This window comes from Argentina anserina, chromosome 3, assembly GCF_933775445.1.
Source record: "Argentina anserina chromosome 3, drPotAnse1.1, whole genome shotgun sequence".
In the NCBI taxonomy this organism is placed as follows: domain Eukaryota; kingdom Viridiplantae; phylum Streptophyta; class Magnoliopsida; order Rosales; family Rosaceae; genus Argentina; species Argentina anserina.
The window spans coordinates 11055118-11070023 of record NC_065874.1 but is presented as its reverse complement, the minus strand read 5'-3'; the positions used below and the strand labels follow the sequence as shown (position 1 = coordinate 11070023).

The following is a 14906-nucleotide window of genomic DNA, read 5'->3' as shown; positions in this document are numbered from 1 at the left end:
TTCATATCTTGTTGCTCCATGTTTTCCTTTTCCTTCCAGGCATGTTAGAATCAAATACCTGAACCGGATTCTATTGAGGCATGTGTTTTTCATTTTGATGAAATAACTATCTCCCTGTCAAAAACTCCAAAGATTAGCATTGATCAGCGTAGCAGAATTGATTTCACCATGAACCACGACCATCACAGCTATGTACAATGAGCAAAGCTTCCTGCTCTCGTTGCATAACAGTGTTATTGTGGTACAATGGTGTACCTGCTTTCAAGTGGTACACAGTAACTACAATTCATGGCCTAACACCGTGCAAACCGGACACGATGACCACAATTCATGAAGATCTGATCTAAGGCTCAATGAAAGAAGGTAGGAAAGATAAATGGCACAATCGGAGTCTCCACAATCAACAAGCAAGGGTTTTGTTAGCAAACCAGTGACTTGAGCCATCCACCTACCAAAGAAATCAAACCATAAACCACAACCCTATAGTATAACTCACTACACTTCTGGCTTCATAAAATTGTGTAACAACTAGTTTGAATCTCCATATCCTTTTCTTTATCAACTATCCCACGCTTTCACAAGGCTCAAGCTTACATATGCAAATTTAGACATATCTATCCTACTCATTAGAACTTTATGAAAAGCCTAAATAATTTCTGAGCACGGTTCACTGATTGGAGAACGACTAGCCTGGCAAAGTTTATAAGACTATTTTATAACTTCAAATTGAGATCGACAGTTTCTCCTACATCACCATTACAATTGTTTAAGATTGCTGCTGGTCTAACAATTTGTGCTTTTGCTGGTGGGATGAAGGTGTAGAAAGCCTGCTGTGGATTTGAACCACTTCGTCCTGACTGGAAAATTGTATCTTCTGAATTTCCCTGTAATGGTTCAGTAGAAGCAATTAGAGAATGAGATAGTAAGAGTAAAGCAAACAAATGAATGAGAAGTGAGCGTATCTGCTATAATCTTACCTGATAATGAAACGAGGCAAAGTCAGGGACTTCAGGGTTATGGAACGCAAGATAACCTGGAGGAAAATTGAACTTTGGGCTTGGACATGTCCTATTACTTGCAGGAGGGGCAAGTGTGAGAAATTCTCCATTAACATTCCCATTTTCTTTGATGCCAATCCTTGAATTGGACTCTGAAATCGAAGTTGAGCATGTAGGACCTTCTCTGAAATGGTACAAATGAAAACCGTGTAAGGAAACATGTTCTGAGGGATATAAATGGATCACAAAGATAACGATTCCAAACCTGAAGATTGTGTTGCCTCTAGGGTCTAAATTGAAGATGCCTCCTCTGTTCCCACAGGAGGTTGTTTCATCTGTTCTCATCGACTGAGTAACAAAGGTTGGGAATTTGAAGTTAATTGAGGGGGCATCATTGTCTTGAGAAAACGGATATGGCCTTTTCATGCCAATCATCTACTACATTTGAAATATAGTCCCCATTAATAAAAAAAAAATTAACCTTAGGTACATCCTTAATCAACAGAAACAAATTCCGCTCATATCCAAGTTTAAGGCAACCAAATATTACTACTACAAAGACTACTATGCACAGAATCTAAGCAGCTAAGTGTCATTGTAATGCTTCTGTTGATCAAAAAACAGCCTGTACTACTTATCATTGTTAAAAGAGAAGAAAATACTAGTACATTACTTAGAAAAACAATCACATGGCTAAATACAAAGAGATGATCATACCCTTTCTTCATCTGACCACATTGGTGTAGAATAGCTGCTGTAATAGCTTTGGTTTGAAGGGGGCTCTGTGTGAAAGTTTAACACAGATGACGATGATGATAATGAAGTAGCTGATGACACATTCACCTGCACAAACACAACAATATGCCTTATCAAAATACTAAAAAACACAGATCAAACTTCAGAAAGTCATTTCTATCACCACATTAAAAAGTAATATATATGATTCTTACCAATGAGGGAGGAGGAGGAGGAGGTGGTGGTGGTGGTTGTGGCTGTGTTTGGTGATGAAACTGCTGTTTTCTTTGAGGAAAATTGGGGAGAGGCCAAATCGGGTTGGAGTGATCAAAAGTAGGCAAATTATTCAAACTAGGCCGAAATGCAAATCCGGGATCCAAGATTCCCGATGAACTCTCCTTATGGAGATCACCACCATTGTACTCACAATTGGGATTCCACATGTTGGGAACATAACCATTTCCATGTCCCGGAATCTCGAAGCCATTGTTAGGCAATGGAACAGTACCAACACTGTTCTGTTTTCGAACAACAACCTCGGCATTGGGTGGCCTAAAAATCGAGTTTGGTGGGGGCAGATCCAGTGATGGAAGAGATGGAAATGGGATTGAAGAGGGCGGTTGGTAATTTCTAATGGGATTGGGATTAGGAACACATGGAGATGATTTGGTTGGTGAAGGAAAGGAATTAGAGGCAGTTGATGGGGTTGGTGATGTCAAAACAGAAGCAGCTTTCTTTTGCTGTTCTTCTAATCTGATCTTCTCAAGCTGAGCCACACCTAAACCTCTCTGTGGCACTTTCTTCTGCTTATTAGTCTTTTTGGAATTTGAGGATCTCCCAAAGCCACCACTAGGACTAGTACACTGTTGGGTTTTTTCCTCTACACCCATTTCTGCTAATCTAACACTCCTACGGGCTCACACGGATTGCAAGAATGAATGTGGGATCAAAAACCCAGAAAGCATGAGGGAGCCTTTAGCCCTTTACCCCTCTCTCTCTCTCTCTCCCTTTAACCCTTTAAATCACATCATGTGTTATTGAGTTTTATGAAAGAAAGAACAAAGATTGGAGAGAGAAGGACCCAAATCTTGGGTTTTGAAGAACCATGATTTGAAAACCAACCGATCTCTGTGTGGGAGGGATTTAAGATTACCCCAAAATCTCGCAGAGAGAGGGGAACAAACCCAAGAGCCTAGGCACGTTTTTAGCACAAACAGAGTTGGAAAACGATGAAAACTTTGAGAGAGAGAGAGAACAGAGTTGGGGGGATTTCAGATTTTTCTCACATCTAGTTTGAGTTTGTCTGAGAGAGAAGAGAGGAGCTTATTTATATATAGGCAAAATTTATGACCAAAAAATCTCTCCCCATTTTTTCCAACTATTGTTTTCGAAATTCAAAACCATATGTGCAAATCTAGAGCACTATGAATACTAATATACACTGTCAAATTTGTTGCCAAAATTCTCGCTCCACTCCTCGTTTCCTTGCTAGACCGACTCTTATGAGCTCTCTGATTTCTAGCTCATCTCACTAAACTTGCTCTCCATCATGACAACTAAAACTAGTGCCGTCTCGTGACCAAGTGAGGCCTAAGGCCAGAAATAAGAGAGGCTTCCTATGAAAAAAAATAACGACAAATAAAGAAAACTGATTTTTTAGGTTATTTGAATCAATGTTCTACAATTGGCTAAGATCAAAAATATTTCTGCCAAAATGAAAATGTACGTGGTACCCATTCAATAGGTTTTGTTTCCACTGGATTTTCCATCTTTTTTGGTTCAACACTCTATTTAGTTCAATTACATCTTCTGCACAAACTAATTCTACATTTGGGATATGCATTTACATCTACATTCATATTAATACTTAATATAACAAAAACAACTAAATTGAAACAAAATTCGGAATTAATAAAAAACAACATAGCCTGATTTATGTTGGCTACAAAATTTGGCACTCGAAAGCTTAATAACTTGTATGAATACGAAAAAAAAAACTTGATTTCAAATCGATAATCAGAATATAATGAAATTACGATAGAAACAGGAAGAGAAAATTACTTTTGGATTTCAATCTATAAGATTGAGGCTTTAATTAAATAAAGGAAGATTGGAAACAATCATTTTCTTTCTAATCTCAAATAGACAAAGACCTCTAGGTGCTTGTTGCGAGTCATGTACTCATCATCTAGTCATATTCTATTTATTTTATACATATTTTTTCTCTTTTGCATTTTTTTTACACATGTATATAGGAGGCCTAATTATGAGGCCCAAGTCGACCGCCTCTTCTGCCTCTTGGGCCGGCCCTGACTAAAACTAGAGTTCTCACCCACCAAGCAAAACCCACCCATCTCAGATTTTCTCTCCAATTTCTTGCCTAAATGGAGCTACAAGCCACTCTTGCTTGTCACCATTGTTGGATTGTTTCGTTTTTTCGGTATCTATGGCTCCTTCAAGGACCCTTCTCAAAACCGTCTCTAACACAGACACATGCTATTTGTGCATGCTTGAAATACAACACGAAATTCCTAGCATGGTTTTCACTACCAAATTCCTAACATGGGAATTTTAGAGGGTGAAAGTATTGAACATGGGATTCTTGGATGGTGAATATTGTGGTCCATGTAGTGAGTTGCAAGGTATTGCATTTTTTGAAAGTGTAATTTGCTTCAAACTCGTTGGAAGATAAATTGAAACAAATATTTGTAAGATAATCTGAAAGGCATTGGATCAAGCCTAATTTCAAGGTCAAATCATCATCATCAGCTACTGGTTACTTACCTTATCAATCAGTTGTATAAGGAGACAATGGGTCAGCCTCGTTTCAAGGCCAAATTATCAATGGCTATACCTTATCAATTAGTTAGCTAGTTTCTTTTTCGACAATGATAATTTTTCTTTACTTCATATTTTAAAGTCTTTTGAAATTTAAATCTCAATTTATACTATAAGATCTCGCGCCGATTAGTCTCTAGGCCTGAAAATCCTTGAAATATATCGTAATTACCGTCGTTGATTATATATATAAAGTCAGGGGGCGCTTATAGAAGGTCTATTGTCACGTAGACTTGTAATTGTGATCATTAAACCGTAAGAGTTACCGTATCTTTTAGTCTAGTCATTTGACCAAATTTGGTTTCTACTAAATGACGAAAACTACTTTAAACAAACATGAGAACTTCTCAAAATTAATGGTGATGGGGCTTGAATTGAGGTCTTAATTTAGTTAAATCAATCATGGAAAATGAGAATATTTTACAAAAGTATAACCTACTAGATCCAGTTAAATCATCTTCCTTACCAGTTACTTATTACTTTAATGAGTAATATTTCTCAATTCTCATTCACGATGTTAGCTAAACCTTAGTTCGAAAGTTTAAACCCTTATCCAGATCTCCAAATAAAATGAAGCCACACTTCTGCAAAAAAAAAAAAGTCATAAGTTATTCTACCTATTGAGTATTAAGGTGTAAGTGAACTATCAAGGTGGAGTCAATTGTATATGAATCTAAATTTTTTTTAATTCGTTTTTATGAATCTGAATTGCTGATTGTATATGGAGTTGATTAGGCCCCTCTGAACGCCGGTGTAAAATGATATCGTGATCTACTATTGTTTGTATCATTCATACATAATCTTGATCTTTAATTTTAGAAAATTATTGTATTTTGCTAGTTGATTGATTCTATGGAGTTTTTTTTTCCGATTACATCATAATGAGTTAATGACAATCAGCAAATTACATCATAATGAGTGAAACACAAGAATATTCTGAACACAATCAGGCTTAGATTGAGTTTTTCTTTGTTCTATCATCAATCACACAATGAGAATTTCTTCCAAATATGGACGTGCCACTGGTGCTAGATCCTGATTCAATCTTCGGTTTAGAGCCTTAGATACAATATTATAATTTCTCATCAGGATTATACTATATACAAACAAATTTTAATTGACGGTAAATTTCGGTTTCAGGCACATAATTCATGAGAAGAAACTGTCACAAAATTTGATATATGACAAAGGAATAGGAATCACATTGACACATTCTATGATATTTTTTTTTACAACACTGAAATCTCTCTCTCTCTCTCTCTCTCTCTCTCTCTCTCTCTCCCGTGACACACTGAAAGGAGCAAAGTCAGCAAACCCTATCTCTACCTTTCTCAAAGGACCCACTTTGGCGCCAGCAAAACGATCCTCAAGTTGAAGAATGATTTCATAACAAAACCGAAAAACTGGTAAGCTTCAAGAAAACCAGGTACCACCCCCCAATTTGAGAAGGACAGTGGAGCCTCCATGACACCATTTCTTTTGTCACATAAAGGAAGCCAAAGATTTTGTTGATAACACAGAATATAAGGCCTCCTTCCAAGGCATATATCACTAAGATTCTCCTTTTGGGTTATGTGATCTCATGAATGTTCTTGATCTTCTTCGGCTGTCGATTCTGTAATGAATTAAGCATATGCCCGAAAAAGAAATAAAGGATTACGTGCTGCAATAGTTTGGTATTAAGAATCCGGTGTGTTTAATCATATCACATTAATTGAAAGCCAAGTGGATTTAGAATAGAGTTTCGATTTATAATGAAGATTATGCACGTTGTCTTAGTAATCCTTTCAATAGTTTTCATTTATTTTCTTTTCTCACACGCTATATGTTTCTCGAGATGGTTGGACCGATATGAGTCTTGCACATGTCTTTAAAATGTAATCAAAGATGTGAAGATAGTAGGATGATCGTTTTGAGTCCATTGATGACCTCATGATTCCTTTTACCTGTTTGATCTTTTCTTCTTATATCTCTTCTAAGTTCTAATGACCAATTCAATTTTAGGAGGCCATTAATCATGTTGGATTCTATATCTAGTTGAATTCATCACCATATGGGATTCATGTAACTCTCAAATCATTCTACATAATCATCAAAATAAGCCGTTGAGTTGCTTTGCAATTGTCAAATCCGTGCGGATGGGTAGATATAGAAAGACGTAAAGGATGAGAAGAGGTGGTTGACACAGAACCTTGACAGATTCTCTTTCTTATGAAGATCTAGATCATCCATTCATAGTTTCATACTAACTAATAACGTGAATACTTGATATCTATATAGTAGAAAGCATCACAATACAGAAACTAGATCATAGTGATAAACTGATAATGTGAAGAATTTCTTTCTATCATTTGAAGTCAGGATCTTCGAACATAAATGAAACAAATAGCTGGTAAGGTTTTTACACAATGGATTTGTGAACTATATGACCCGCCGGAATTTTCCTTGCCGTAGCTTTCTTTCCCAACGAGAGCAACGGCGTTCACAAATCAACATGGTCTGTTGCATGACATTCAGCTTCTGCCGTTTGGCAACAGAAAAGGGAAACATTCGAAGGTGATTATTGTTTTCACAGTTAAATTAAATAAAGTGGTCTCAGTTAACAAGTAAGGTCCCGTAGCTCAGTTGGTTAGAGCGTTGGTCTTATGAGCCGAAGGTCGCGGGTTCGAGCCCCGCCGGGACCAAAAATTCAGCATTGTTCTTAATTTTTTTTGCACATACAATTGCAACTCAAAGTTTGGAAGTAGTTGTTGTCTTGCTTTGGTTTGCTAGTCATTCAGAAAACGTGCATAGGCACAGTATTTCAGACTTGTAGTCTATCATTGCTAATGAATGTAGAATTAATCTTGAAGCATAAGTACCTTTAAAGCCATTTCAGCAGGTGTTTCTGGTCTTTTGATTTCTCTCTAAAACTTTCCTGCACTAGCCAAGACTTCCCAAGGTTCAACTTTCTTTGCATTTAGGTTGTTTAGCTTTAAGAGGTACTCAGCTTGCGAGGAGAACATGTATATGTTACAATGCCATCTTTAGAAACCTAAAAATATCGATCTGGTGGGGGGAGAATTCCGGCAAGATAGGTAGTTTGTTACACTGACTAGCTAGGTTAAGTAGGTTTAGCTTCATACTATCTTCGCTAGCGCCGGATAGTATTCACTGGACGCTTCTTCTGTTTTATTGACGCGTCTCAAACTAGAACCTGTTTACCATATAATGGATTGTATCAATCTCACTTGTATTGGTATGAATCCATAGCATAAATAACTTTGTTTGCATGACACTTGCAGATGTGTTGCTGCAGGAAGCTTGAAAATGAATGAGTATATACGTACAGTCGTATATATGTAGGGTTCTTGCAGGAAGTTTGAATGAGTATGTAAGGCTGGAAATTTCAGGCGACCTTTTTATTCTTCTGTGTCTTATATACCATCACAAAAACTTGTGGCCCTATAGTCTGCTGTCTGCGTAAGTTGCAGTACTAAACCATTACTCAAATGGCCCCAGAATATTTGACATCCAAACAATATATGCACAAATTCTGTTTTTTCAAGCTTTCAATTCGTCGTAAAGTTTGCTTCGGTAGCATTCGTGTCTAAACTTTGATTGACTTGTGTCCCTGGAGTTGTTGTGTTCACCTGTATTGCCTGTGCATTTTTCCTATACACAAGTGGGAAGTCTTTGTTATTATGATTCAGCATTGAAACGTCAATATTATTAAAGAAGATTAATGTCAGCATCTAATCCAACAGAAGCTCCTCTCAGATGATCGAGAGGTTGGAATTTCTATCAATGAAATTAAAAGCATATTTACAAGAGCAGTTCGATCCAATTTGTCGTGATTTCCGCGGCCAACTATCAGCAATTTGATCAAGTCATTATCTTAGAACTACAGCTGAGAATGAAATCAACAATATCGACTTAATAAACCTAATAGTATCTGTCATGATCCCACTAGCTAGTTTCAGATGGGAACTCCACATCGTAACTTATGGCTTTAGGATGCACAAAACTAAATACATTTCATGTCTTCTGGTTTTGTATTTTAGTGGTTGGTGTGAGTTTATGATGTGTATATAACTACCTAATGATTTTTTCCATTTTTAATGCTCATCCGTGCAACATTGATATATATACATATATATATTTCTGTGTGTCCTTAGGGCTATGATGGACAAAATACTCAACTCAATGATTTGAATTCTATAATCTCTAATTACATTTCTTAATATTGCATTAGCAAAGGAACAAGAAAAAGCTATGTAATGTGGGGTTGATGATCGGCTGAAAAGCTGTGGAGCACAAAGCAACCATGCAGGGAAAAAGATGAGCTCTCTTTCTTCTTACAATACTAATCAGATAACATATTAGATTCACCAGTGTATAATCAATTTCACTTACAAATGAAAAAGTATTGATTTTTCGCCTTAAAACATACATCAGTTTGCCTTCATTTTTCGCCTTCAAACCTTTTTACAAGCTCAAATTATAGTTCTAATAGAGCAATAGTTAAGAGCATAATATATGGAGTCCGCAGCTATATTTCTTAATATCTTGATATTCTTTTGCGCACGCCACTACGCATATATTAGACATAACTCATCTTGAGCCTTTATTTTTCACTTTCAACCCTTTTCACAAGCTCATATTTTAGCTTTACTAGTTAAAACTTGTGAGCATATTATTTGATGTTCGGAGCCATATTTCTTAATATCTCAATATTCTTTTGCGCGCTCCTCTAAAATACACACAAGTGTAGCGAAGATGTCACCATCTTAATCTCAATCTCAATGGAAGCTCTAGATGTTTTTTTTTTTTTTATCTTGGGAGGTATGGGGAGGGAAATATAAAGAAGAAACAAAGCAGTTTCCAGCTACGTACTCTTTCATAAAAGATTTACAGGAGGGATTGCAGGGGACCATATACAGATGGGCAAGTCCCAGTAGTTATTGGTGGTATCTATCCATCTGCTCTATATGAATGAATTGTATTCTCCATAATTGAGTTTCTTGTGTTGTTCTTGTTCATCCCTCTCCTTTCTCCTCCTGAAGCAGATGATTTAGCCCCACTCTTCCCTCCCTGTACTCATTACAGACCTCATACAGAGTTATAGACCATGACCCTTAGATTCTTTTACATCCGACCTTATATGTCAAAAATATCATAGTAGTTTCCAGATTTCACAGCCTCTTTCAGTCAAATATATGCAGCAACATTAATATGTAGGGCAATGGTTGAACTAAATGAGCCAGATGAGTGAAATGGGGTTCAAGGTGGGATATAGCTGACACTGATCTTCTTCTTCTTCAAGTCAACAACATTCAGACAGGACCATCTTTACTGACTGAATTGGGTAAAATGGGTTTTCAGGATTTCACTTTGACTGCAATGTTAAAAGAGAGAAAGGAAACCCTGCTTTTCTCAGTTGGGGGAAATTTTCCCAATTCTGCAGCAGTTTGGGGAAAATTTAACTCAAGGGGGATTGTGAGCTGCTGGTCTGCTCAACTCCAACAATATGTACTGACTATGGAAAATGACTTTTAGTTTGACCCTGAAACCAGAGCATTGATAGAGATACATTCTCTGTTTCAATTTTTTATGCCGGTTTGAGCTACTTGTTGAAGCTTTACCCTTTTCAGTGAAAAGTTTATTAAATAACAAAAACAATTGACCAAAGAATTTGCTATTTCTAAGTCAGATGGGGAGAAGAAGCCCCTATCTATTTTCCTCTCAATTTTGTAACCCAAAAAAAACATAGCTTTCAATTTACAAGTTCCATATATGGTGATCCGTGATCCTATAAGGTTGCTTCAAGTAGTATTTAGAATAACAATATATTCTGGTAGCCAGGACTAATTAGTTAAATGCACAAAAGTTCCATTCAACTCTAGAAATGAACATAATAGAACAAACTGCATAATAGTCTCAACTCTCAAAGCTAAGTCAGAAACACAAAACAAACCCAACAAAAACTAAGCAGAGTATAAGCTTTAAGAGCTCAACTCAAAACAAGGAAACATAGGCACAACAACATAATAAAATCAAGTGATGAAACAGAAACTAAGATAAACGAACCGAGGGATTAGAAAGAAACCCGAAAACCGACACAGATTTCTTCCTCCCAAGGTCTACATACGCTATTGAAATCGAAATGACCGGAAAATCTTCTCTCTATCTTTTATCTGAATTCGCATCAGCAACTATCTCCTATTTCATCCTCTGAAAGAATAGAATGTGCCTGAAATTAAAAAATATATATCAACCAAACAAGTAAACAATGTGTAAAATTGTTGCTAAATAAGCAAACTTGGATTGGAAGAACAACCGACTAAAGCTGATTAAAATAAGCACCTTTGGCGGGTGGGAGAGAAGTTCAGTGTTTCGATTTCAATGGCGAGAATTGGAGGAAGCAGAGGACGGCTTGTCTGAGATGCCATCGTGCTCCTCCTCGCCCTGGATTCGTGCCGGAATGTGGAAGCCGGGGAATACGCCGGAGGCAAATCCCATACCGGAAATGGACGACTGATGATGATGATGGTTATTGATTGACGGGGCCATCTGATGTTGATGGTCCGAAATGTCATTGTGGTCGATCCAGGCATGAACCGAAGGCGTGTTACTGGACTGAAGGGGTCCCCTCTGTGAAGAAAAGAACTGATTTTGGCCGAACAAGAACGGCTGCAGCGTCACCGCTGTTGACTGTGACTGACTCAGCGGCAGCGAGTTAAACGTAAACCCACCTCCACCGCCGCCACCACCACCGCTGTTGTTGCTATCACCACCGGCATTGCTCCAAGCCACCATTCTCTGAAACCTGTTGAGCTCCGCCTGCTGCTGCTGCTGGTGCTGCTCTGTCCACGTGGCGGCGGAGCTGTCGAACCCGAGAGGGTTCGGTGTAAGAAAAGCTTGCTCATTTTGGTGATGGTGATGATGAGCTTGGTGGTGGAGGAGAATTGGGTCTTGGAAAGAATGGAGAGACAGTCTGAGATCTTGGCTCTGGCTGCTGGTTCTGGACAGCAAGTCCGGCGGATAGCTCGGGTGAAACGACGGCGTCTCCACCGCCGTCGCCGCGCCCATTGGGAAGAAAGACTTTATAGTGTCAGCAATCGAGTCCGAGTCCATCGACGGCGGCAGAAAGTTCGAGCTGTTCTGATTCACCAGCTCCGCCACGCCACTGCCCACCATTGAGGCGGCAGCGGCTCTCCGGCTACCAGACAAGGAGCTCGGGGCCCCCACCATCGAGAAATGGAGGGCCCCAGCGTTGTTGTTGCTGCTGTTGTGCGTGTCTTGCGCCGCGGAAGCAGGCGGTAAAATCGGAGACGTTGTCGTGTTGACGGAAATAGATGTCGGATGCCACGGCGGCAGCTCGTCGATGGCGGCCTTGGCTTTTTTGATGAGCCAATCGACGGCCTTGCTGGGGCGGTCGTATCCCAGCCGGTCCTGGACGTCGTAGAACTGAATGGCGGTGTGAGCGGCGAGGCGGACGCGGCGGTCCCGGGGGCCTTTGGCGGTGCAGACCTTGCTGTGGCGGTCCTTCCGGCCGGTGGCCTTTAGAATGTGGCCGCGTGTCTCCACGATCTCGCTGGCCGTGGAGGAGGAGGTGGTGGTTCTTATCCCCAAACCCTGTCGAGCAGCAGCGGAGGAGGACGAGGCGGTGGCGCGGTGGTTGTGGTGGTAGTGGAGGTTGTTGTTGTTGTGGCTCTGCTGCTCCCCCATTTTTCTTCCTGCATATTCGATTGTGGGTTCTCCAAATTCGATGGCTGAAGTAGAAGAATGAGGGTACTGGAAACAGTAATGGCTCGCTTGAGGATCCAGAGTCAAGGACCTGTGTGTTTCCTCTTCCAGCTTTTAATGGAACAGTAACAGCAGCAGAAGCAGAAGCTGAAGAAGAAGCAGTTGTAGTAGTACTAGACCTATCAGACTTACTTTTAGCTATAGCAAGACTCGACTTTTGCTTATTGGGTTCGTGAATCTCTACACTCCCAGCTCTCAATTTGCCTGGTGCTTTTTCTAAAGTTGATTATCTGCTGCTGGTGCTCTGGGATTTCTGAAACCTGATAGCAAAAGGCTCTGCCATTCAATAGTTTCAGTTCCATCACACAAAACAAACAAAACCTACTAAAACCAGACGCCAAAGCTGACAGAGAGCTTATTTAGATACAAGAAGAAAATCAGCCTAACCCATCACACAGGTTTTGGGGTACTTTCTGATGATGCATAGGCTTCAGCTCTGATACTTTCACCAATTAGGAACTATGTTATGGGGAGATTCATAGTTTTACCCTCTCTCACTCTCTCTCCTTCTCTCACTGTGCTGCCTAGTTCAAAGTACGAGCAGGCAAACCCAGAGAAACAGAAACCCAAATCCCAATTTTCAAAATCTAACTAGCCCTGTAGGAAAAAGCTTCAATCTTTGAGAGAGAGAGAGAGAGAGAGAGAGAGAGAGAGAGAGAGGAGGGCAGAATAGGAAAATGGAGGTAGAGATGGAAATACTGTGTTGGCCTATAGGAGAGGTTGATGATGCCAGTGGTAAGGGTGGCAGTGTTTGGTCAGAAAGAGGATTAAAGATCTCTGTGATCTCATCATTGTATCTGTCATCTCTTTGTACTATCTATCTATCTAAACAACAAGACACCAAGTCCAGTATACTACTGGGTTCTGGTAACAAATCCCTTCTCTCTTTTTTTACCCAAACTCCATCTCTGTAACTCAATCCAAGATTCAAGCTAGTTTTAACCCTAAACCCCAGCGTGAAGGGTTTCTGGGTTTTACCCGGGTGGGGGTTAGAACAGTTGGGATTTTTGGTTGGGGAACTTGGAAGCTAGCTGGCTGAAAAGGGAAGGAAGACTACACAGACTAGTCTGCAAAGGATGCTTTGGGGTTAGATTAGATCCTTTGGGTAATAATATTTTATGCCACCACCACCCACGGCTTTTGAAAAAGACCCCACGACCACCCGGAGACGACGACGCCTTCACTTGAAAGAAACAACGTCATCTCTTCTTTTCTCTCGTTTTCCCTTCTGTCTTTTTCACGCTTCCTTCTATTTCCTTTTTTCAGACCAGCTTTTTTTCTCTCATTTACATGGCATTTTTGGGACCCTGTCTTTCCTCTATTGTTTTCACCTTTTCTTTTGTAAATATATGCGGATTTTTCTTTTGATATCCAAAATATTGAATAGAACGAATACAACGAATAACAACATTAAACATACTTTTACCCCTTCGTCATAAAGACTTACTCCTGCGAGGTGAAAATGTGCATGAAATTAGCTCTGCACTTTGTACAAGCTAGCTCGCACGGATTTGCAATGTTTTCTCTTTGTGTCATTGTGTGATCCTATAAAATGTAAATAGTTGCCCGATACGAGGGTTTTCACCTCAATGTTCGTGGCCAACCATGGAAGTCATGTTTGCTGGACATGATTTCAATATCGACCAGGGTGAGATTGCTAGCTATTGTACTATCATTCGAGAAATATGAGAATATCGGTGATTTTTAGGTAATAATTTTGACTGTAGTTATTCGTTAACACTTTCGGTCAATTGTTGCAGGTTCTTCCCTCCGACCAAACTTTTATTAATGCTCACCAAATGAGGGCTCATTTAGGTTAGCTCCAATTGACCTTTTTGTTTTTTTGACCAGTTTGATCGGGTTTCTGATATTCTTACATTAATGGTGAAAGAAGTAGACCAATATCCCGGCAATATCTTAGTATTGAGTATTGACAATAAGTAGTTACCAAACCCTAAACCCCCTAGCTAATGGATGTCATCAACAGCCGTATAGGGCATTGCTCTTCACATAGCATGTAATACCTATCGCCCCTATCGGCCTCCGTATGTTAATTGGCTGCATGTAATAATTTCCATACATCTTTATGCCAAATGAGAACGACCTTACAGAACTAATTGTGGGTTAACCTGGAAATCTTCTTAGTCTGGACTTTTCTGATGCTTATTGTTAATTAAGGTGTGATAAACACATCCGATAATTATTCACCCTAGGTGCTTGAAATGAGATTTTTTTGGTTTTGCTTGTTTATAAGTTTTGGGAATTTGAATTTGATGAGGAGGGAGAATACGGATGCACACAAGTTTTCACAATACTATATACCATGGGAGGATGTCTACTTCAAATTATAATAACTAGCTTTTATCCGTATAAATTTCTACTGATTACATAATTACTTTAAAAAAAGTAGTTAGTTTTGATTTATCTATTTCCCACCAATGATTAAAATTTTGGCGAGAATTGAAAAATCAAAGGTCTGAAAAATGGAAATTTCAGGAAAATATCGTAATTATAGAAATTTGAAGAAAAATATATGAATCTATTTAT

At 39.1% G+C, this 14906-nt stretch overlaps 2 protein-coding genes and 1 non-coding gene across 4 annotated transcripts; 1 reads left to right on the top strand and 2 right to left on the bottom strand.

The window, feature by feature from the left end:
- Positions 1–332: 332 nt before the first annotated feature.
- Positions 333–2735, bottom strand: LOC126788179 (verprolin-like). The gene is made up of 5 exons (XM_050514151.1): positions 1949–2735; positions 1716–1841; positions 1264–1433; positions 978–1182; positions 333–884 (listed from the first exon to the last, which is right to left on the bottom strand). Exons 1-5 carry the CDS (start codon positions 2621–2623, stop codon positions 714–716), a joined length of 1347 nt encoding a protein of 448 aa, XP_050370108.1. The 5' UTR covers positions 2624–2735; the 3' UTR covers positions 333–713.
- Positions 2736–7181: 4446 nt separating this feature from the next.
- On the top strand, positions 7182–7255 carry TRNAI-UAU (transfer RNA isoleucine (anticodon UAU)). Its single transcript has one exon. It is a non-coding gene; the product is annotated as a tRNA-Ile (tRNA).
- A 3173-nt stretch (positions 7256–10428) lies between these two features.
- On the bottom strand, positions 10429–13432 carry LOC126788180 (transcription factor TCP4-like). Of its 2 annotated transcripts, none has more exons than XM_050514154.1 (2): positions 10917–13432; positions 10429–10784 (listed from the first exon to the last, which is right to left on the bottom strand). In XM_050514154.1, the coding sequence occupies exon 1, from the start codon at positions 12279–12281 to the stop codon at positions 10953–10955; it is 1329 nt and encodes a 442-aa protein (XP_050370111.1). In that variant the 5' UTR covers positions 12282–13432; the 3' UTR covers positions 10429–10784; positions 10917–10952. The 2 variants fall into 2 exon arrangements, with proteins under 2 accessions (XP_050370111.1, XP_050370110.1); XM_050514153.1 differs by having other exon boundaries at positions 10429–10803; positions 10917–13431.
- Between the last annotated feature and the right edge of the window lie 1474 nt (positions 13433–14906).

Excerpts from the sequence above, each read along its gene's own strand:
- LOC126788180 (XM_050514154.1), bottom strand. The coding sequence starts at position 12,281 with ATGGGGGAGCAGCAGAGCCACAACAACAACAACCTCCACTACCACCAC.
- LOC126788179 (XM_050514151.1), bottom strand. The coding sequence starts at position 2,623 with ATGGGTGTAGAGGAAAAAACCCAACAGTGTACTAGTCCTAGTGGTGGC. Across the intron at positions 1,842-1,948 it reads CTCCTCCTCCTCCCTCATTG|GTGAATGTGTCATCAGCTAC; the intron begins GTAAGAATCATA and ends GTGTTTGTGCAG. Across the intron at positions 885-977 it reads TTGCCTCGTTTCATTATCAG|GGAAATTCAGAAGATACAAT; the intron begins GTAAGATTATAG and ends GAACCATTACAG.